At 40.8% G+C, this 24,941-nt stretch overlaps 1 protein-coding gene across 8 annotated transcripts in view; it reads left to right on the top strand.

Annotated features, from left to right (window-relative positions):
• The first annotated feature begins 521 nt into the window (after positions 1 to 521).
• LOC115224542 (nuclear cap-binding protein subunit 3-like) overlaps positions 522 to 24,941 on the top strand; it is a 65,109-nt gene continuing 40,689 nt past the window's right edge. For 6 of the 8 annotated variants that reach the window (XR_005003790.1, XM_036513247.1, XM_036513246.1 and 3 more), the window contains exons 1-8: positions 523 to 647; positions 12,775 to 13,010; positions 16,023 to 16,082; positions 18,987 to 19,075; positions 20,283 to 20,440; positions 22,465 to 22,719; positions 23,319 to 23,491; positions 24,460 to 24,628. Coding sequence is in view for 7 of the 8 variants with exons in the window: in XM_036513247.1 (XP_036369140.1) it covers positions 12,825 to 13,010; positions 16,023 to 16,082; positions 18,987 to 19,075; positions 20,283 to 20,440; positions 22,465 to 22,719; positions 23,319 to 23,491; positions 24,460 to 24,628 (1,090 nt within the window). In the remaining variant the exon portion in view is untranslated. Of the gene's footprint in view, positions 648 to 12,774; positions 13,011 to 16,022; positions 16,083 to 18,986; positions 19,076 to 20,282; positions 20,441 to 22,464; positions 22,720 to 23,318; positions 23,492 to 24,459; positions 24,629 to 24,941 lie in introns of all 8 variants that reach the window. The other 2 variants (XM_036513245.1, XM_029795451.2) reach the window with 2 other exon arrangements.

Below are 24,941 nucleotides of genomic sequence, written 5' to 3'. Positions count from 1 at the left end.
AGGTTCTCTCATCAGTCTGAGCTGAAATTCCGTTGGAATTTTATAGGGATCGGCTCTCTATCCAAAATGTTAGAAATCGTTGGAAAATCCCAGACATGAGTAAATCATAGCAGACGTTTGGAATAACAAAGTTGAACATAACAAGGATGTAGAATGGATTCAGTAACTGGAGATAGAATTGATAAAGCAAGCTGTGTAACTGGGATTCTGTTTAATACTGAAGAATCCTTTAAATTAACAATAATTGCTTGACGTCATTCAAATGGAGTCCAATGTCTACATCCTGCCTGTTACTGTCCCTCTTGTTCTGGGACATGTGGTCCATTACTTCTCCGGTTCCAGCTTCACTTTCTTCACCCTCACCCATTTCCCTTCATTTTTTCTTTTCTTTTTTTTTTAACCCATCTTTTTAAAAATTAGTAAATAAAATTTTTATGTTTTTGTTGGTAAAAAATACATTGGAGTTTTACAATTATGAAATATTTCTATTATGACGTAACGATGGTCACATTTTCTTCCCCAAATCTTCGGACCTTGTTTATTTGAATTCGTCAATATTGTGGTAGATACAAACTTCGGAGTTACAGAGATTGTCTTGTTCATTAAGTTCGATACATGATTGATATATTTCACCGCTGACCACTACGGTAAATAGACTGAGAAGTCTTCTTTCATGAAATTCTATTCAGACATTGTACAACCACAAAACACACACCAAAATCTTAACTAAATTCCATGAAAATCGTTTCTTTATGGTTGTCCATTAGATCCGAAAACGAGAATCCTCATCTTTATTTGCAGATCTTTTGGCTGAGTTAATATCCCAATTTTCAGTTACAAACGATACATGTTCGCATGGAAAAGCGAAGTGTAACTTTGCATGGACGCCTTTTTTTTCTCAATTCTTTTGATAGTTCTCGATTATTTCTTCTTTTTATTTTCAATTCCCATTCAACTGAGACCACCAAAGTTAAAAGCGAGTTGTGATGCCTTCCATTTTTGAAAGGGATCTTCTTCTCGTTATTTTTGGTCCTAAACCAAATGTCAATCGTGGTAATACAGCGGAAACACGAACAAAGACGATATCCATGGACGAACTATTTCTAAGATGACGCATGAATAGTGTGGACTTAATTCTTCTGATGTTGGTCTAATGGAGGAAGTGTGTGTGTGTAATCTAATCCTACCGGATTATCGAAAGGATCTCCTGGAGATAGTGCATGTTAAAGTCCTTCTGTATTTTAAAAGCGCTGGCTGCATGTGGGTCTATGTTTTGCATTGAAACATGAGGTAAGAAACACAGATTGTCCGGTAGACAAGGAGCTTGTGATGGAAACTGGAATGATTTACAAAAAGTGACCCTTTCAAAAGACACAGGGTTTTTGTTTGTCAGACAAGAGTTAGAAACTGTTCGTTCAGTGTGCAATCGTTGTAACTGATGTTGTTAAGGTGCCTGAGTTGGGAGGATGTAATTAATTGTTACTGTTTTACTGAGAAAATAAGAGGGATAGCGACAAAATAATGTGCTGTGGACCAGTGGCCTTAGTTTCTGGCCAGTAAAAGAATGCGTCTAACAATTCCTTGTAGGCCCTTTCTTTTATAAGCTGTAACAGCTGCCGAAATAAGGCTCTTGGAAATTCTGGAGTGTGGATTACCAGAATACTGCCATCATCATTGTGTGACTCAATAATCTGTTTGGATCTGAACGTGGAGGTTGTCTATTCTTTTGTGATGTTAACGAAGTTCTCATTGATTTAGAAGTTAATAGTAACTCGCTTGGGAATTCGATCCTGTTGCTGCTGGAGCAATAACGGTAGCTTGCTTTGTCTTTGTCGCTGGTGACGATGTTAACATCCTTCTGAGTTTGATGTTTTGTACTTTGTAATCTATGCTTCTGTTTTAAAAGTGACGATCTCTGCAAAAGAAACTACCCTTCTTTGAGATCTGTTGCCGTAAGATTATCTGGCCCTGAAGAATTTCTGTTTCGATGGTAGCATTATCTTTAGCAAAGCTTGGTAGCTTGTCAAGAAGATGGATAACGAGATTTTGCACCCTGTCTCAATGGCTGATGGATTCACTGATTTAAATTGAATAAGGAACTGATAGAAATAGTCTTCCGAGTGCTTCACTGTTGGTGATTGGTCTTTCAGTAAAAACGTGCTGATAATTCGCCTGATGCTATCAAACATTTCCTGGAGCCGTCGACGGTATTTATTGCATGGCAGAAACGTTGGCGCGCCGGACGAAATGCTTAGCGGTATTTCCTCTGCCGTTACGTTCTGAGTTCAAATTCCGCTGAAGTCGACTTTGCCTTTCATCCTTTCGGGGTCGATAAATTAAGTACCAGTTACGCACTGGGGTCGATGTAATCGTCTTAATACCTATGTCTGTCCTTGTTTGTCCCCTCTGTGTTTAGCCCCTTGTGGGTAATAAAGAAATAGGTATTTATTGCATCACAGACATTGTACACCTCGAGTTGCTTGCATTTGGATTCGTTTTAGCCTTTCCAATACATCGTCGCCTTTCTTGAGTCTGATGGGTGAATTGAACCTCCCTTTGAAGAGCGAGTCGCTGCCTTTTTAGACTGAATGGTAGGAGATTATCTAAAAGAGGATATATTCAGTGGAATGGCGGGTGGGTGGATGGCTACTCAAGTTGTGCTGGGCTGCCAAAATCCAGTCGGTCGGTCGGTAACCACCTTAGTTCTAACTGCTGCTGTTTGTTTTTGTCTGAGGTTTGCTCCTGTGTAGCTTTTGAATTCCTGGCCTCACCCACAAGGCAGCTGGACAGTGGCTAATAAGAGCCAGTGAATATCCACCCAATATGACAGAACTCAGGCTGTATTTGTAGGGTTTGATGATGCTAAAAGATTCTCTGCTGAACTACCATGCGGTCACAAGCTGACCATTTACTGTCTGTGACTACAGGGACAGATGGCAGGTTTTTGCTGAGGGATAGGCTATCTACTTATACAGTAGGCTGCCTTCTGTTTCATTACACGGGCTCGCTACCAGCAGTGAGCTGAATGCAAGAAGCTGGTAGAAAGGAACAATATGCATAGACTACCAGCTACACCCTACAAGATGCATCCCATCGCTCTTCCACGTCTATTTGACCAATACTTTGGAGTTGCTGATTTCTTGCATCGGCTTACACTAATTGGATTGCCATCTCTGATTACGTCCATTCTTTACCCTCGATTATATATATATATATATATATATATATATATATATATATATATATATATATGTATATGTATATATATATATGCATATATAAAATAGTCGTGTATGTGTGTGTGAGGAAATTGGCTGTCAATCAGATACAATTTCTCTCTCTCTCTCTCCCTCCCCCTCTCTCTCTATATATACTCAAAGTATATGTACATACTCATATTTATATGTATATATATACACATATATATATATAGGAAAAAAGCAACAAGAATGGATCAAAATATCGGTACAATTGTTTCGTACGAGGACAATTGTACCGATATTTTGATCCATTCTTGTTGCTTTTTTCCTATTTGTAATCACCCCACTGTCGTATGGTTAACACCATATAGATTTCCGGTGCATCCTAGTTAAGGACCATATTCATGTGAATTCATTAGAACTCACTTGAATCTCAATTACTTAAACCGTATATATATATATATATATATATATATATATGTGTGTGTGTGTGTGTGTGTGTCGCTGGCACGTAAAAGGCACCATCTGATCATGGCCGTTTGCCAGCCTCGTCTAGCACCTGTGCCGGTGGCACGTAAAACGCACCCACTAAATGTTGGCATTAGGAAGGGCATCCAGTCGTAGAAACATTGCCAGATCAGACTGGGCCTGGTGCAGCCTTCTGGCTTCCCAGACCCCAGTTGAACTGTCCAACCCATGCTAGCATGGAAAGCGGATGCTAAACGATGATGATGATATTGTTTTTGGATTTGGTTTTCAAGATTCTTTGTGTGAGTTCGTGTGTTGAAGCATATTTTGTTGTGTTTGGGAAATCAATGTACCATACAATAAATACATTTACATGGACAATTTGAGTTTTATTGAAACTTTTCAAAATTTGGGATATAATTCTGCTTCACACACTTAAATAGTGTGATTGTAGTCGTGGTAGTAGTAGTAGTAGTTTTTCATAAGTTGTAAGGAACTAAAGGCAAGCAGTTCATTTATTTTCGTGAACTGAAATAAAATTTTTAAAAATATGATTTAATGCATGCATCCGAGTGCCAGAAATGACCATCACCAATGCCACCACTGTTTTAAAAAACAACAAATAAACATCATCATCATCATCTTCCTCCTCTACTTTCCATTATCATCCCTTATTATTTTTCCTTCTTTTTTTGTTTGGCTTTCTGTCTGTCAGTCTGTCTCATTTGAGTTACATGACACAAAAAGTAGGTAGATAGGAACATATCATTGTACTTTATCATCATGATCATCATTAATTGTCCATTGTCCATGCTGGTATGGGATGAACGGTTTGATCAAGGCTGGTAAGCTGAGGGGCTGCACCAGACTCCAGTCTGATTTGACATGGTTTCTATGGCTGGATGTCTTTCTTCATGCCAACCACTCTGAGAGTAAGCTTATATCATCATCATCATCATCATCATCATCGTTTAACGTCCGTTCTCCATGCTAGCATGGGTTGGACGGTTCGACCGGGGATCTGGGAAGCCAGAAGGCTGCACCAGGCTCCATTCTTATCTGGCAATGTTTCTACAGCTGGATGCCCTTCCTAACGCCAACCACTCCGTGAGTGTAGTGGGTGATTTTTACGTGCCACCTGCACAGGTGCCAGGCGATGCTGGCAACGGCCACGGTCGGATTGGTGTATTTTACGTGCCACTGGCACAGAGGCCAGTCGAGGCTGCGCTGGCATCGGCCACGAGTCGGATAGTGCTTTTTATGTACCACCAGACCAGGGATCCTGGCTGGTTCAATTCGATTTCGCTTGCCCCAACATGTCTTCGCAAGCAAAGGGGGTTGGCATGGGTGCCTGTTGTCGGATGAGGTTCTATATCGACTTCGCTTGCCTCAACAGGTCTTTGTGTCCAAGGGAGGAAGGCATTCATAAGTGGGCTGGGCTCACTTGTCCTGCCTGGTCTTCTCACATACAGAATATTTCCAAAGGTCTCGGTCGCTGGTCATTTCCTCAGTGAGGCCTAAGGTTCGAAGGTCGTGCTTCACCACCTCATCCCAGGTTTTCCTGGGTCTACCTCTTCCACGGGTTCCCTCAACTGCTAGGGATTGGCACTTTCTCACACACCTATCTTCATCCATTCTCGCCACATGACCATACCAGCGCAATCATCTCTCTTGCACACCACAACTGATGCTTCTTAGGTACAACATTTCTCTCAAGGTACTAACGCTCTGTCGAGTATGTACACTGACATTACACATCCATCGGAGCATACTGGCTTCATTCCTCACAAGCTTACACATGTCCTCAGCAGTCACGGCCCATGTTTCACTGCCATGTAGCATGGCTGTTCGTACACATGCATCATACAGTCTGCCTTTTACTCTGAGCGAGAGGCCTTTAGTCACCAGCAGAGGTAAGAGCTCCCTAAACTTTGCCCAGGCTATTCTTATTCTAGCAGTTACACTTTCAGCGCACCCACCCCCACTACTGACTTTATCACCTAGATAACGGAAGCTATCAACTACTTCTAGTTTTTCCCCCTGGAAAGTGACGGAAGTTGTTTTCTGCAGATTTTCGGAGGTTAATGCTCCTGAGCATCTGCCACATACAAAAACTATCTTCCCAGTTAGCCTACCTTTGACATTGCTGCACCTCTTATGTGTCCATAGCTTACACTGGGTACATCTTATAGAGTTTCTACCTACACCTTTTCTACAGATCGAGCAGGGCCATCTTCCTGAAGACATTTGTGGATTGTCTACCTTCCTACTTATTACGACTTTGGTTTTAGCTAGATTGACTCTAAGGCCCCTCGATTCTAGACCCTCCTTCCACACCTGGAACTTCTCCTCCAGTTCTGATAGTGACTCAGCAATTAGAGCAAGGTCGTCAGCATAGAGGAGCTCCCAGGGGCAATCTGTCTTGAATTCCTCCGTAATTGCCTGGAGGACTATGATAAATAGGAGGGGGCTGAGTACTGAACCCTGGTGGACCCCAACCTCTACTTTGAGTTCTTCTGTGTACATGTTGCCAACCCTAACCTTTCTTACGGCATCTCTGTACATGGCTTGCACAACCCTCACCAGCCATTCATCTATCCCTAGTTTCCTCATTGACCACCAGATAAGGGATCGGGGGACCCTATCAAAGGCTTTCTCCATGTCAACGAAAGCCAGGTACAGGGGCTTATCTTTGGCCAGGTATTTCTCCTGCAGCTGCCTTACCAGGAATATAGCATCAGTGGTACTTTTCCCTGGCACGAACCCAAACTGCATCTCATCTAAACTAACTCTCTCTCTAATTAGTTGGGCTATGACCCTCTCCGTAACCTTCATTACCTGATCCAACAGCTTGATACCTCTGTAATTATTTGTATCTAGGGCATCACCTTTACCTTTGTAGCAGTTGACTAGTATGCTGCTACACCAGTCATTGGGTATGACTCCTTCGTGTATCACCTGGTTGACTATACGGGTGACTAAGTTATAGCCGACACTGCCAGATATTTTGAGCATCTCTGCAGTAATTCCTGATGGGCCTGATATTATTAAATCTGTAAGATGTTAAAAGTTAAAATAAAAATGGTGAATTCTACATCCACAAAGCTTGATTATTGCAGTCTTTTTGTACAATGTGTTCACTTTAAAACTCTGTCCGACACACATCAGTTGCACACACATGTGGCACAGAAGTTTAGAGCGAATACATTGAATGTAAGACTGTGATAAACAAGCTTTGTGGGTTTACAATTCTCCATCTTTATTTTAACATTTTATATATGTAAACACACACACACACACACATACCCTGTTTGTTGTTCTCTCCCTTCTGTTTTTTTTTTGTTTTTTGTACAATATATATATATATATATATATATGTATATTGGCAGGGCTGGCCTGCTAGGTAGCCGGCCAGAATGCTAGAAGAAGATCATCAACGATCAAACTACAAGGGAAATTCTCTAGAGGAAGAATTCAGCGAACACCAGAACCAACTTTGGCGGGCAGGACATATGAAAAATTTTTCATATGTCCTGCCCGCCAAAGTTGGTTCTGGTGTTCGCTGAATTCTTCCTCTAGAGAATTTCCCTTGTAGTTTGATCGTTGATGATCTTCTTCTAGCATTCTGGCCGGCTACCTAGCAGGCCAGCCCTGCCAATATACACATATATTTGAATTTTCTCTGACTCCTCAGATTTTTTGAATGCTGGACTACTGGTTTTAAATTGATATTAAAATTAATATTAATTTATCTCCCTCAATTTTTAAATATATATATATATATATATATATATATAGGCGCAGGAGTGGCTGTGTGGTAAGTAGCTTGCCTACCAACCACATGGTTCCGGGTTCAGTCCCACTGCGTGGCATCTTGGGCAAGTGTCTTCTGCTATAGCCCTGGGCCGACCAATGCCTTGTGAGTGGATTTGGTAGACGGAAACTGAAAGAAGCCCGTCTTATATATGTATATATATGTATATGTGTGTGTGTTTGTGTGTCTGTGTTTGTTCCCCTAGCATTGCTTGACAACTGATGCTGGTGTGTTTACGTACCCGTCACTTAGCGGTTTGGCAAAAGAGACCGATAAAATAAGTACTGGGCTTACAAAGAATAAGTCCCAGGGTCGATTTGCTCGACTAAAGGCGGTGCTCCAGCATGGCCGCAGTCAAATGACTGAAACAAGTAAAAGAGTTAAAGAGTAAAAGAGTATATATGATTATCATGAGCATGGTTATCATTTAATGCTGGCATGGGTTGGACGGTTTGACTGGAGCATGGCCAGCTGCCTAGGTTCCAATTTTCTGATTTTGGCATGGTTTTTATGGCTGGATGCCCTTCCTACTACCAGCCACTCCACAAAGTGTATCAGGTGCTCTTATATGACACCTGCGCAGGTGCTTCAATCCTGACTTTTGATCCAAATAACTCAAACAACTACAAAATCTTCAAAATTTGTTTTCCCCTTTCTGCTGCCCCCAGGTTCACTCACTCTCATGTTTCTCACGGGAGAAGAGGCGGACGACCAGGCTGCAGCAGAGTGAGGAGGATTGGAAAGGAGGAGAACAAATTGCTATTTAACAAACATTAAAATGACTTCCATCTTTTTAAACTTGTCCAATTCTGTAGCAATGGAAGAAGAAGGATTCGGATGCAAGGAGAGTGCCAAAAACTTGGAACATTCTCGGGTAGGCCAGCTGACTAACCATCCGTTTGAAAACCATTGACTCTGGTATTTTAATCAGGTTAATGTTTGCCCACCTTTTCTGACCGAATGACCCAGATCTCTGCTTTTCACACATCAAAGCTGATATGTAACATAATATTTCATTAGTTACCTGATTTGCCTATATTATCAACTCTCAATCAGCCACAGGTATATTTGGCAAACAGGCTCCGTTTGTGAAATAAATGTTAATGCTTCTCAAACCAGCAGTGACACAATAGCCAGGTTACTGTCAGTATATTTAATGAATTGAATAGTTAATTAGACATAATCATTTATCCTCTAAAACATGCTTATTTACATAATCATTTATCCTCTATGATACAAGCTAATTTACATAATTAATTATTCTCTATAACACAAGCTAATTTACACACGTCCTTGTGTCCCTAATTATACATTTAGAAAAGATGAGGAGCATGCAGAATCCTTCCATTGCCAGGAAAGTGCTGCAAAGCATTTCATCTTTAAGTTTTGAGTTCAAATTGTGATGAGGTTGGCTTTACCGTTCATCCTTTTGGGGCCAATAAAATAAGGACCAGTTGGGTACTGGGGGGTCAATGTAATTGACTTCCTTGTCCCTCACAATTGCTGGCCTTGTGCCTATAGGGGAAAGTACTAGTGTCCTTTCATCTTTTTACTTGTTTCGTTCATTACATTGTGGTCATGCTGGAGCACCTCCTTGAGGAATTTTAGCCAAACAAATTGACCCCAGGACTTATGTTTTTTCAAGCCTGGTACTCCTGCCATTGGTCTCTCTTGCTGAACTGTTAAGTTATGGGGACATAAATAAACCAACATCAGTTGTCAAGCAGTGATGGGGTACAAACATGGACACAAAGGCACACACGCACACACACACAACATACACATATATATGTATATGTCTATATATGTACAGGGTGATTCAAAAGTCGCCATACATAGGAGCAATTTATTTTTTTATAAGAAACAGTTTATAAGAACATCATCATCATCATCGTTTAACGTCCATTTTTCGTGCTAGCACGGGTTGGACGGTTCGACCGGGGTCTGGGAAGCCAGGAAGCTGCACTAGGCTCCAGTCAGCTCTGGCAGTATTTCTACAGCTGGATGCCCTTCCTAACGCCAACCACTCTGAGAGTGTAGTGGGTGCTTTTTATGTGCCACTGGTACAGGTATCACAACTACAATTTCCATTTGATATTTATTTTGATGTTCATGTACTTGACTCAATTGGTCTCCTCAAGCACAGCAGGTCGTTCTGCAATCCAAGGTACTTTGAATGGGCTGGGGCTATGCGAAACTGGTGCAGGAAGCAGCCTGGGTCTTTGCAGTCACAGCATATCTCCAGAGATCTCGCTCTTTCATCATTGCCTCTGTGAGGCCCAACATTCAAAGGTCATGCTTGACTACCTCATCCCATGTCTTCCTGGGTCTACCTCTCCCCCTGATACCTTCAACTGTTTGGGAGTGGCACTTCTTCACACATCTCTCCTCATCCATCTGCAGTATATAACCCTACCACCGCAAACGTCTCTCTTGCACACCACATCTGATGCTTCTTATGTCCAGCATTTCTTTTTATTTAAGGGTCTCTATATGGTGACCCTTGTTTTGAATACACATTGCAATACGTTGACCCCACTCATTGTGAACTTGTAATAGCACATCTGGTGATGCGTGTGCAAAGGAGTTGGTGATGCGTTCCTTCAAATGATTTGTGTCTTTTATCTTTCTGCGATACACCATGCCTTTCGTATGCCCCTAAAGATAGAATCAAGAGGGGTCAGATCAGGGGATCTTATAATCTGTTTCTTATAAAAAAATAAATTTTTCCTATGTATGGAGACTTTTGAATCACCCTGTAAATGAAAAAATGCATTGTAAATAAACAACAGATAAAAAATGTATAAGACACAGAGGGTCCCTAATTCTTCATCAGTTATCAACCAGAATGGTAAAACTCAGTTTTGCACCTTTAATGATGAGACTGAGAGCTTCCTATCTTGGCAGTGCCTGTGTACGACGCAGAGAATCGGGCCTCAAGCAAACAAAACAGCACAGAGTGGACATACGAAAGTAAGAAAATGTAATTCAAGATGATGGACAAAGACAAAAGGAGCAAAATATGGACTTGCGGCCAAAAGAGTGTTGTGGTGAGAGCCACTGACACCCCTGGGAGATTGGAAGAATGGACTAGCCGAACTCTTATAAAGCGCAGTGGTCTGTAGTAGTCCAGGGAGGGTGTTTTGGTAGTCTTGCGAAGTACATCGTATGAACACATTGTGATTAAACCTCTGCTTCATAATTCTTGATATACCAACCTGTGGCAGGATATAAAAGTGGTGACGAGATATTCGAAGCTTGCATAGGACATTTAAATGTTTTTTCTTTTTGGCATGAAACCAAAGAAAAAAATCACCAACATGGAAGATTTATTAACTCCTGAGATAGGCCTGGCTCTCCATTGCTTACAACTCATTTTTGCCATCTGAGTGGACAGGAGCAACACGGAATAAAGGGTCTTGCTTGACGACATAACATGCCACTGGGAATCAAACTGACAACCTTATGATCATGAGCTGTAAACCTTAGCCACTAAGCCATGCACCTTCACCCCTGGCTGGCTGAAATGGTTCCTGGTGAGCCTGTCAAGCAAAGTGCAACAACTTTGGAGGCCTCTCTTTCACTGAGCCGAGACTGCTGTCACATCTGATTGAACCAAAGGTAAATTCTAAACTGAGTTTGTGAACAACCCTGTGCGCCTCTGTAGGAGTACTTATGTAGGAGTTCTTGTAGCCTGAGCAGCTGCTTTGCATTCCAGTTTAGTGTCAACCCTTGGCTGAACAGGTGCAAATTCCTTAGATGGGTGGTGGGAGATGAATGACAAATACATTTTCAACATGAAGTGACTTGAAGTGCACCAAACTGCTCTGAATATGAGCATTAGGTCGAGGGACCGAACAGTTCCAAGGAATAAAGAATGCATGAAGCAGACAATTTCTTTCAGGAACAGCACAAGATGTTGGGATTAGTATCAACAGTCAACAGGAAGTTGTCATGTGTAAAATGTTGGGAGTAAAGAAGAGTCGGTCCCTTGCAGCTGGCTGAGTTTTGTTCCCTCGACCCTCCTTGTTGCATTCAACCGTCCCTGGTCCCTTATTTACATTATAAACCCAGTCCTTTTCTGCTCTGGTTGTCAACCCTTTGCAATATTTCCCCACGTGTCTTTTCTGCAGGTGTTGAACTGCACCTGTTTCAAGCGAACATTAATGGCACCAACCTCACCAGTCTCAGACATGAGCAATGCTGCCAGCTTACAGACTCACAAGAGGGAGAGAGAGAGGAGGTGGGTAAGAGAGGAGAGAAAAGAAAAGAGAGAGAGAAAGAGAGAGAGAGAGAGAGAGAGAGAGAGAGAGAGAGAGAGAGAGAAATTTAATTCTAAGATGAAATCCCACAAGAAAGGAAGTGATGGTCTTTCTCATATTTCCTAATTTAGAATTGTACAAAAAAAAGTTTTATTGCTCTCTTTTAGAATTAATAAAAGGATCATTAGTTTGGTTAAATTCATCAGTATCACATTGTGACCAATATATATTAATGAAAATGATTTAATAATTCATTTGCTTTTGTTTGCGATGAAACACAAAACACAATAAGACAAGGCACCAATAAAAATTAAAATGTTTGTAAAACAACAAAATTTCTGGTTCCTGCTAGTTTAAAAAACAGTAATTACCCATACAATTAAATTAGCGTTAATATATTCTATATAAGAAGTACTAAACAGCTACAGTCGCATTGTTAGACTTCAGGAAATTTTGTTCGTTGCACCAGGAGTATTCTAGTCGATGTAAACCAACAGTTGTTTCCATAAATTTTTTAAAAAATGAATATTTTTTAAATGAAAACAAATATCTTTCAGATGGCGTAGATTTCGGTTACTTCGGAATTTAATGGGGGAAAAAAATTGATTGGCACGCACACATACATCGCAATTGTTTCAAAATTGCATTTTGTAAATATTATAAGTTATTATGTTTGTATGTATGTATTTGGATATTTCACATTAAATTCTAATATAATCGTAATCTACACCATCTGAAAGAGGTATTTGTTGAAAATTTCATTTAAAACCCGACTTTTCTGAAAGTTATGTGGAAACAAAGTCAGTGGGGCACATTTGTGTAGGTATGCCTCATAGTCTTACATGACCCACCTCCAGACAGCTTTCTGCAGTGAATTCTATAAAAGCGAAAATAATATTTTTGTATGCAACTATAAAATACAGGAGAAAATACTTTTTTATAATTTCAGAACGTCTTAATTAATTAATCTCTGCATTTTATTATTGCGTTAATAATTGATGAAATTGTTTTGGAATTTTGTCCAATGGAGAATCGGGAATTTCGCCGAACCGGAACCGTCGCTCGTTCCGTGCTCCAACTATGGCGGAGAGTGGTAAACAGAAATTGCCAAATCTGAAGATTTGCATCGACAACGACGAAGGCAGCGACAACGAAGAGATTATATTCACCGACAAGGATGACTACTCGTTCATCGACGAACCTTATTCGCACAGGGTCGAGTTCAGTGTCCGCCTCAGTGAAAATAACGAAGCAAAGAAATTCGAGGTGAGTTTTTCATGTTTTAAAGCAGAAAAAAAGGAAAAAAAAATATTTGTTGGAATTTGTCAACATTGTTTTTGGCGTCGATTCTTTTGTCACTCGGAATAAAGGTTCCCCGACGATGGAACCGTCGCTGGCGTCCGTCTCCGCTCCAACACAATTCCATTTTCCCACTTCAAACTTTGCTTAATGTCAAAACAACAACATTCTTCGTCGTTGTCCTTTGAAACGGTTTCCAGTCGTGCCACACACGCTCGATTCTTCTACTTTCATATTCGGTGTTGAGATAATTTACAGAAGAGGAAGTAGATTTTTGACAGACCTTGGGAAAATAAATGTAAGCACAATAAATTCATTCAAAATTACATTTATAGACACAAATCTATGAAACTTTGGTCTTCGATCCGAGTTGGATGGATTCCCTCTTTATTTAATAACAACAAAGGTTTCACGGTTTGGGATTCATTCTCAAAAAACAATGAAACTATATTCGACTCTGTCTGTTCAGTGTTATTTCCATCTTACTGAAGACTATGTCGTCGGATCATTGGTGATAATACTAATAACATGATAATTCTATCCAGGCATATTTACTTATACTCTGAACGATGGAAAGCGAACTCCGAGATCTGCGACCCTCCCCCGCTTCTTGATGAATTCCTTGGTTCCTTCCCGACGGGTACCTTCCACCCGTTTCCCCAACCAGCAGACACCCTTTAATGCTCTTTCGTTGTCAGCTCCCTTGCAGTTTACCCTTCAAGTTAATGGTGTACCGCTTCATGCTTACATATTTCCCCCTAGAAATAATATTTCATGTTAATTCCAGTCCCGTAAACTCGACAAAATGCAAACGAAGGGAGCATCTAAGTGGTTGCCAAACCTGCTGAAAGTAGCAGTTAAGTCCCACACAAATTCCATTCTACGCCTTCTTAAGGAATGGTTATGTCTGGAATACATTTGTCGGTGTAACATTACTCGACCCCGATTGACCGTCGGCTTTAAAACGATGAAACGGAAACGCGAGCGTCCTTCGGTCTCCCAAACAAATAAGCTCTCAAACATATTTATTGCTGAAACTTTTTTCAATTATAAAATATATAAATAAATATTAATATAATTTGATCTTTGTAAGAGTTTCATGAAAATTGTTTTCGTTGCCAACACAAAATTCTGGTGAAGTTATTAATGTATTAGATAAAAAAAAATACCATATATATACTTTTAAATAATATATACTTTTAAATAATAACATTTTAAAACTAAAAAGAATAATAATAAATGAGCCATTTTTAAATATCCATTTCTGAAGTATCCATGTTTCTTTCGAAAATCTAATGACGTTCCTTCCATCTCTGCTCACCATTCCTGAGAGGGTCGTAGGTGAGGGTGGAGTCCTCGGGCACCCCCTTCATAGAGGCCGTATCAAAAGCAGTTAACATTGCCTTTTGCATGTCCATTTGTCAGAGGCTGGATTCTGTCTGTCGGTGACATAATAATCTGTCTGGTGACTCTTAACTGGATGTGGTCTTCTTCTACTGTGTCGGTGTGTGCACAGCAGCAGCAGAATGCCCCAGATGTGAGGGCAATACTCCATTGTGGGTGATCAATAATTGTTGTGACTGAAGTATCTAGTGACCCTGAAGAGAAGGGTTAGTTGTTGGAATGTGCTTTCACCTGGATAGAGCCTTGGTAGTAATATGACCCAACAACTGGAGTGAGTTTGACATCTCTGAGTGAGTGAATACCGATCATGATAAAGCTGAGTGTGTGTGTGCATGTATATTTGTCTATCTTTCTCTCTCAATCCCTCCACCCCATTATGTCAGCCCACCCCTATCCTGATACCATTTTTCAGTTTTGCTGTCCAGAACCCTCTCCCTTGTTAGCCATTCTTCATCCATTAATATTGCTCTCCACACCCACATGTTACAGTGGCCATCCCCTTCCCCAGACCCCCTGATTATCTCTCCTTCCACACTGCACCTGTTTTATCTCCCTATTCTGCTTCTGCACCCTACTCAAACGTGTCCTCTCTCTTCTCCCTGCGTATCCTTACTGCTCATATCTCTGTGGCCTTCCCAACCTTCACATCCCTTTCCCCTCAACCCTTCCCTAATCTTTACAGATGTTGCCTACCTCCCTCGCCTACTTCCCCTAACTCTTCCCCCATTCACTCTTGCAAGCCCCCACTCATCCCACCCACTATTACTCCTGCTACCTGCGGTGCCACCTGGACACCTCATCACCTGTCTATCTCTAGAGGTACCTCTAATTCATTCTCTCTCTCTCTCTCCTAAATGTGAGTAGCCGTGTAACTCCTCTCCAACAAGAACCTGCTCTACCCCCAACCTCCATCTAACATACAGAGGCAACATCCTCCCACCTTAGCTTTCCCTTTTCCTTCATCTCTTGAGCTCTCAATAAGAATTGGAAACATCAGTTTATCCTGGTTACTGGCAGTTCCATCTTGCAAGTCTTCAAACCAATTAAATATTTTGTGGGCTTCAAATCAGATTTATAAGAAACTTTTCTCAAAAGAATATACTGGGGGGGGGGGATTGTAATTGAGGGATTAAAGATTGGCTGAGGTTATATGGCTGCTACCATTTCTAGCAACTCAGTTCTTACAATGGGACCATTCCACACATTTTAGAGCAGGTCTGTCTCTAGCTGGTTACATTAATCCTAATCTCATACGTGGGATTGATGTAATCAACCCTGTATGGTTGAACATTGAAGTGGGTTGCAGTGAAATTTGATCTTACGATGAAGGTGAAACAAAGCTGAATCCTTTTAAAAGTATTTTAGTCAACCATTTTGATGTTTCTGCTGGAATGATGGATTTTTTAATTTTTTTATTTTGAATTGGTTAGTTTTTCATATCGACCAGACCACTCTTATTGCATTGGTTATGTATTGACCAGACTGGATTTTAACATTGAGCTGTAGAATATTATTCTCTAATTATGTAATGTTTAATTGTGCTAATATTTATTGTCTTCAACATTTATTTTGTAGAGAAAGAAGTATGAAAATAAAGATGGGAATTTTGTAACAGGCATCGACATCACAAAAAAGGTATGTTTATATTAAATCTAGAACAAGAGGGATGTGGCCTTTACAGCCAGAGAAGGCATCTAGAAGTTTGTCACTGAAATGAAAGTGACCTCTGAGTCCTATAAAATAAGTCCAGTTCTGATGTCATGACAACACATTATGGCTTGCTGGTAGGTTCTTCTTTTTTCTTGGTCAAACAAACTATGGCCTATTCTGACAGCCTCTTCTGGGCCTTCGTTGCCTTAAAAGAATTTGCTCTGACGCAGCAAGCTGGCAGAAATGTTAGCACACTGGGTGAAATGCTTAGGTAAGTACCAGTTGCATACTGGGGTCAATCTAATTGACTGCACCCCCCACCCCCCCCCTCAAAAAATTTCAGGCCTTGTGCCTAGAGTAGAAAAGAATTTTCTCTGTTGCATTACAGTTCAAGGATAACCTGGTGTCTTTGACTCATTCCGTCTGACCAAACATGGTTGTGTGCAGAACCATTGTTTGCCACCAAAACCATGGCTTGGTAGTCAATCGAAGCATAATCTTCTCCCCCATCTTGTGACTGGTATCTGTCTTCAGTCAGCACACATTTCAATGAACCCACTGACACACTCAAAGGGCCAAGTGTTCCTTCTTATTCCTAACAGTCATCTTTCTTCATGACTTTGTCAAAAATCTAAAAATACCATCTTAATTCCTAAAAACAAAAGCACAAAGTCCCCATGTTAAAGTGATCTTAATTAAAACTTTCCATCAAAATTTCTTGCTAATTTATGCTCTAAATACCAAATTACGAATGACGGAATTACTTTACTAACTTGTTCATTATTTCAAAAATTAATTGAAAAGGCAGTATATTTCAATAGAAGTATTGTAAAACAAAATGGATAAATTGACTGACCATTGTCTCAAGTCAACTCCAACCAGACTTGAAATGAAGGCTGTCATCCCTATTCTGTGCGTAAACACTTATTAAAAATAATTACTGAGAGTGCAATCTTAATATGAATGTCTTATTGGAACATCAAATACTGTGATATTAGCCTTGAAAGGTCTTCTCAAACACATTGCATGCTGCATAAGCATAAATCATAGCAGATGAGAATCATGTTATGGGCATCCGGCCTGCCAGATTATCCAATCCCAGTCTAGTGGACTTCCTCTGTGGCAGGCGTCCAGCGGCTGCAGACCAGCCAAACATCGCTCCCACAATGTATAGAATATCAGTGTCTGATATCAGTCACTGATGTTACTAATAGCCAGCAGGCTTATTAAAAATTAATTCTTACCTATGGAAATAGTATTAATATCAAAAGGCAATCCTTAGATCCAACTTCTGCTCCTAGCCTATGTCAGCTTTTGTATACCGTGAGAGGATCTCTTAAGCCGAATGCAGTGACACGTCCACTTAGTCATTAGTTTTGCACAGCAAACATTATTTTGGTTTAAAACCCGGTCAGCAAGTGGTGGACTGTTGCTGTGTTTGATACTCTGGGCGTTCTTGGAAGTGCAATTTAGCTGAATCAGTTAGATTAAACTTTGGGTTATCCACAGAAGATTCTTTCCTCACAGCAACACTAAATATGTTTATAATCCCACAACAGGCATTGTGTGTTAAACGGTGTCAAGTGTTGCTCTTTCTCTTCATTCTGCTTCTTTTTACTTTTCTGTGTTTTGGGGGTTTATCTTGTGTTCTGTGCCTCTACCTTTGGCCCTCATCGCTCTCTTTACTTGACCTGATGCTGCTGTCCCCCCCACTCTGTATTCCAATGAGTTACGGTGCACCTGAGCACTGTATATATTACACTTAACACTATATGCAGCTGTCAGTTACTGCCACAAAGGTTGTATATTAATAGGAATTTGTAAGGTGTCTCTGGCCAAACGGTTGGCCGTTCACATTGTCTCCTTTGTGCTGGGATCCTGACAAACGCACTTCATCCTCAACCACCAAGTCCAGCCTCTCATTGTCACCTCATTGTTTTAATGTCCAATTTCCCACGCTTGCATGGATCAAATGGAATGGCTGAACACCTTTCCTCTTGCCAAGCCTCACCTGTTCCCAAGCAAGATGGTTCTTTCCTGTGGTTGAACATTTTCCCAATCAAGATGGAAAAGGAACATCATTTATTATGATGCTGGTGCTCGTTTACAAACTAACAATTTCAAGACAAAAGAAACACACACACACACACATCATATTCAGTAAGTTTCTTCCTACCAAGTCCATTTAGTGCTATAGTAGAGGATACTTGACTAAGGTACCACACAGCAGGACTGAACCCCAAACCATGATGCTGGGAAAGCAACTCCTTACTCTCACAGCCATACCTTAATATCCTAATTCATAAAAGGTAAGATGAACGCAGCTAGAAACATCAATCAGATGCTTAATATGGTCAGCTTCCATCTTACTATAAGTCCAGCCATCATCTGGGAAGATTTGGTGGATGGAAACTGAAAGAAGCCTGCAGTACACATCTTTGTGTCTGTCTCTCTTTGTCTTGACATCACATGATGGTTGTAAAATGCCAGCATTGTGCAAAGCTGTGTCGTTCATTCATTACTAGCCTTCCATAAGAATATAGGGGAAATCTTGGATTGGAAACTGGTGAAGGTTGGTGACAGGAAGGGCATCCATCTGATCCATGCAGTCATAGAAAAGGGCAGCAACAACAATGATGATGATGTATCTCTCCTTTGACGTAATTAGTTGAAGATGCTTTTGATGGTTAACGAGCAGCTTCTGTGATTGTAGAGGAAGTTCACTTATTGGCTTTCATGATGATGACATTGGAGATAATTAGAGCAAGGCTGAGGTGATAACGATTATTCTCTTTTGTTTTATCAATTGTTAATGGATGTTGATTGCTCCTTTTCTTCTTTTTCTTTACTTTCTATAAAAAGGTTTGTTTTCAATTTCCTTATTTTCAGGAAGAAGAAGAGAAAAGAGAAGAGCGAGCTCGTCGTTTTGGTCTGGAAGGCAACAACTACCATGTTAGTTTGGTCGCTCTCTACACTAGGTTTGTATTGTTTCTTATTTCCTCGTTAGTACCAACACTGCTATCAATAGCTGCATCATCATCATCATCATCATTATATTTTGCATTGAGAATCAGAATCGAAATCAATCAACATCAATGGAAATTGTAGCTGTGATACCAGTGCCAGGGGCACGTAAGAGAACCATCCGAACGTGGCCGTTTCCAGCGCCACCCCGACTGGCCTCCGTGCCGGTGGCATGTAAAAAGCACCATCCGACCGTGGCCATTGCCAGCCTTGCCTGGCCTCCATGCCGGTGGCATGTAAAAAGCACCATCCGACCGTGGCCGTTGCCAGCCTCGCCTTGCCTCCGTGCCAGTGACACGTAAAAAGCACCCACTACACTCACGGAGTGGTTGGAATTAGGAAGGGCATCCAGCCGTAGAAACATTGCCAGATCAGACTGGGCCTGGTGCAGCCTTCTGGCTTCCCAGACCCTGGTCGAACCATCCAACTCATGCTAGCATGGAGAGCGGATGTTAAACGATGATGATGATAGATTGGACGAATGAGTCTTTAGATGTATTGATGCTTGAAGCAATAAGTGGATCGTTACACCAAATGACTTTTTAGTGTTTAGTTTATCCTTTTCTGAGTTTGAATATCAAGGTTGTTGTTGTTGTAGTGTTAAGAGGAAAAGTTGAGCTGGGAATTGAGAAGTGGTTGGCAGAATGGAAGAAAACTTGTGTTGACCAGCCGTGAGATGGGACAAGAAATGGCTGAGAGTGAGAGAGAGAGGAGAAGAAATGAGTTGATGGAGGCTAGTTTAGGATGGGACGGCTTTGGATGAAGTAGTTAAAGGCAGACTTTGTTGAGCCTTAGAAATGAAAAGATAGAGGATCAAAATACAGGGAGACATTCCTGAAACGAATACATGCAGAAAAGGGAGATATTTATGATAAGGGTTTCTTATCTTGGCAGGAGATGAGAAATACTTGGAACATTTTTTGGTTTGTTGATTCTGAAATTTAGTTTATCAGTTGTGGCTGGTGGGAAAAGGTGAATTTATCCATGTAAAGGGACCTTATTAAGCACTGTTTGATATTTCACCCCTACACTTCCCTGCATCTACCACCCTCAACTCTTGTAATTACAAAAAATGAACAAGAAAATATTAAAATAAAAAGAAATTCTGTTGAAACTTTAACTGTAAACTTCCGTTAATTTCTTTTTCTTTTAATCTTGCAGCCTTGGCATCCGAGAAGAAGACCTACACAAGGACGAACGAGGCATTCGTCTCGAGACGGTCCATGTCCGTGGTGTGCAAGACATGAGTACCAAAGATGTCTTTCATTATTTTCAAGAGTTTGCTCCCTCGACCGTCGAATGGATTGAAGACAATTCCTGTAAGTAAACAAGTACCCTAGTCACTCAACCCCTTAAAAAATATACAGTCACTCACCCCTAACTTTAATACAACTCCTCAGTTGTATTAAAGTTGGGGCCAGAGGTCAGACATGGAGAGGATAAACATATTTTTATTAACTGCACTACCTCAATATGGGGGTCTATAAAGATTTTCCTTTCATTTAATGAAGTGGGTGGGGCAGCACTTTATGGCCCTGAGGTGGGGATGGAGGAAGACGGAAGGATGTTATCCTCAAACCAGATACTTGGCTTGTTTGCTTGCAACTGAAGGGATGAGACTTCTCGAGGCAGTATTCTACCATTGCTGGTGCCAACCTTTATTTCCAAGTAAGGAGATTCTTCATTCCATGTCTTTACACATCAAACTGCTACTGGGCCTTTTGTCTGTCATCATCATCATCATCATCATCATCTGTCCTTTTTTGCCACGCTGGCCATGAATTGGATGGTTTCTCCCCCCCCCTTACCATCATGGGAAACAGATGTTTGATGATGACAAGGAAGATGAATAACAGCTGACATCTATGGCTGGCTGGTTGCTTTCTCCATTTTACGTTGTATAGAGAGCTGGGGAAAGACACAGGCAATTAAAATGAGAAATACAGGGTGAGTGCACATACTAGGCTTGAAGACAGGCAATGATTAAAAGAACATTACATATTTAAAGACACACAGTGAGAAAGTAAGTGGAGAAGGGGGCAGTAAATGAGGGAGCAGGTTGGCTTTAGCTGAAAAAAAGTTCATTTATTGTTGCAGATGTTTTCCTTAAATGTTCTCAAATAAAGTCATCGTTAGCAGAGTAAGTTTTAGGGTTATTGGCTAACTTAAGAATTTATAGCAAACCATTCCAAATGAATATATCATTACAATTGCCATAAAAATATTAATATTCTTTTGTTGCCATGGATAAGAAGCGTTAGGAAGGGCATCTAGCTGTAAAAACCCTGCCAGATCAAAACTGGAGCCTGGTGCAGCCATCTGGTTGCCAGCCCTCAGTCAAAACCGTCCAACCCATGCTAGCATGGAAAACGGACGTTAAATGATGATGATGATGATGATAAGAACAAGAAATGTGGCTAATTATTATTTAACTTTTAGCAATTTACCCCATGGTGGCAGAAGTATACTTCCAAACTTTCCCATCGTCACATGACACTAATAATAATAATAATAATAATCCTTTCTATTATAGGTACAAGGCCTGAAATTTTGGGGGAGGGGGGCTAGTTGATTAGATCAACCCCAATACACAACTGGTACTTATCAACCCTGAAAGAATGAAAGGCAAAATCAACTTTGGTGGAATTTGAACTCAGAACGTTCAGACAAACTAAATGCCTCTAAGCATTTTGCCTACCATGCTAATGATTTTGTCAGCTCACCACCTTACTTCCACTACTACTACTACTACCACCACCACCACCACTACTACTACTACTAATAATAATAAAAATATAGGTGCAAGCATGACTGTGTGGTGAGAAGTTTGCTTCTCAATCACATGGTTGCAGGTTCAGCTTGAGCCAGTGTCTTCTACTATAGCCTCAGCCCAGCCAAAGCCTTGTGAGTGGATTTGGTAGATGGAAACTGAAAGAAGCCCCATCATACATGTGTGTGTGTGTGTGTATCATCATTTAATGTCCGTTGTCCATACTGGCATGGGTTGGATGGCAAAGTGTGTGTGTGTCTTTGAGTCTGTCCCCTCCACCACTGCTTGACAACCAGTGTTGGTGTGTTTGCCTCCCTGTAACTTAGCAGTTTGGCAAAAGAGACTGATGGAATAATGACCAGGTTTTATAAAAGACTAAGTCCTGGGACCAATTTGTTTGACTAAAGTTCTTCAAGGTGATGCTCCAGCATGGCTGCATTCTAATGACTGAAACAAAAGATGGAGGACAGTTCAGTCCCAGTGCGAATGGCTTTGATTTATGAATTTCAAGGATTTCTTTCTGTGAGATTATTGAGAAATGATATTTTTCATGGTTTTCTCCCCATTTTGTAGGCAATGTTGTTTGGTCCGATGCCATGACAGCTGCGAGAGCCCTGAACAAATTAAGCCAAAGCCGTGATGTCGTTAGTTCTTTGACCAACACAAACGAGGATTCTGCTGCCAAAAGTCCAACTGCTGATGAAGAGAATCAGCTGAAGTCTGACCCACAATTTGAGCAGAAAGAAACCAGTGAAACCAGTGAGAAAGAAAGCAACGTTACCAAAATGAACGTGGACGAGGACAGCAATATGTCGGCTATTTCTTCAGGTGAGAAACGACAAGTATTTTCAAGTTTACATTGGTGAAGGTCACCATCTGGCAAGCTCTGTCCTTTGTTTCCAATCTTCCGTGGAGACATGCCAGGTTGGGGAGAAATATTAATCCAGCCTGGAAGCAGAAAGATTGTGAGCAGGAAGGCCATTTGACCATACAAAAAGTCACCTCGGCAAGTTCTGTCCAACCCATGCAGGCATGGAAAATTGGTTTGGAACCCACAATAGACTGTTTTTTCTTCGTCATAAGGGTTTCATTTGTTTCTCTGCTTGGTCATTCTCACACCAAAGTTGGCCACCTGTGATGGCCAGTGGAACTGGCTAACTATCATATTTGTGATGTAACTTTTCCTTTTGTACAGAGAGTGAAATAAAGCAACCAGAGAATGTGATATTTCTCTCTCCACATTTTTGCTCTTGTAAGCATTGGTAAATCCTATAACTGACCAATTCTTTACTCCATACCTTCCTCCTCCTCCTCCTCCAGTATTTTTTCTTGTTTTAGAGCTTCCCTGTCTTTAAGGCCGACTCCTTGCTGTGACAGGTCCGTTACACAATGTGCTGATTAAGCTGACATGTTTCTCTTGTGCTTAGTGTCTCACAGTGAAAGTACTTGCGGAAACGACAGCGACAGGCAGACGGAAACCGAAAGGAGAGAAAGTGGTAGCAAAGACAGTGAGGATGCGGAAACACGAGAGACAACACCTCAACCGATTGATGCGAAGAGTGAAGGGGAACTGTCCAGCTCTGAAGACAATGTCGAATTGGTAAGTATTTAGTCTTTGTAGCATTTTACAGATAAAACAGTGTCAGAGTGGGCTGATGGATGAATGGTCCTCCGTATCATTGATGTCTTTTTTGCCATTTCAAGTAAATAATGGAGTGTGTTACTATGGAAATACTTTTGTTATGGATGCTTGGTGTTGTGCCATGAATGCATTAAAACATTGAGTTTGAGGAAGGATTCTGTAGTTGGAATATGACTGTTACAAATGGAGGTGTGATGTCCCCTCTCGTTTACACTAACCTTTTGACATTATTCTACCTCCTTTACTCCCACCTCAACATTATTCCCTCTCTTATTCTCTCCATTGTCATCCTCTCATTATAAGTCTCCTCCTTCCATTTCGGAGTGCTTTGCAAGCTGCCAAACTAACACCCAACATCCAAGACACTCTGTAGATGTGAATCGTTTTGAATAGAGACAATGCAAGGCTCAAGAGGTTGCCTCTTTCATCTTGCTGGTGCTTTGAAAATATACTGATCCCAGTCCATTCTGTGAAATGGTTAGGAAGGGCATCCAACTGTAGAAACTATGTGAAACCTGAGACATCAAAACAACACGTGGTCCACCACCCTCCTGAATCCTGTCAAATTGTCCTATCCAGGCCAGCAGAGACAGGACATGTGAAATGAGGATTATCACACACACATTAGATGGTAGTATTACACTGGTGTGAAAGGCATTCAAACAAAAGAGAGTACTCAATACTGTTAGATCAAGTGTCATATATATTATATGCTCTGAGCTTAAATCTAGTAAGAAAAGAAAAAAAAATCTATCTTCTTTTTGTATATGGAAGTTGATGATTTAAAAATCCTTGAATTTCAAGCACAAATTGATTGTTTAGGTTGGGTGGAGGGTCTTTTTGGGTGGTTTGAGCTGCTTCTTTTGCTGACTCAACAGAAACCTGTTTATTTGAAGTAATGCTTGTCTGTCTGTCTGTCTATCTAGGAGAAAAACTACAGAAGGAAGTTGTCATCACGTTTGCTAGAAAATGTGTCAGCAGCACCTGATCCATGGAACAGTGGAGATGACATTCCTTGGCCACCTGGGAAATGGCGTCTTGGGATTCCAGCCAGTAAAACCGGCCAACATATATTTATGAGATATGCCACAAAAGGTACATGGCTCATTTTACCAGAGTCTTTATAGATTTGTTTCTTTTTTCTTTTTTTTCATCTGTTTTTGTGACCAACCCGCCTGAGAGTGCTCCTAATTCTAAGAGAGAAAACTGTCTGTTTTAATTTAAAACCTTCAGAATTCCAATGTTCCAAACACCATCTCAATGAGGACAGTTGTTTTACTAAATTCTTAATTGAAACAAAGACTGTGTTTTGATCTGAATGGAATTTATCTTTGAATGAACTGACAAGGGAGTCACTATAGCCCCTTTGGCCTGCTAGAAATAGAGCCAAATCTCCCTCCTATCACAT

The sequence above is a fragment of the Octopus sinensis genome, linkage group LG25 (assembly GCF_006345805.1).
Source record: "Octopus sinensis linkage group LG25, ASM634580v1, whole genome shotgun sequence".
NCBI classification, from domain to species: domain Eukaryota; kingdom Metazoa; phylum Mollusca; class Cephalopoda; order Octopoda; family Octopodidae; genus Octopus; species Octopus sinensis.
The sequence above is the reverse complement of the archived record's forward strand: the minus strand, read 5'-3'. Positions and strand labels throughout refer to the sequence as shown.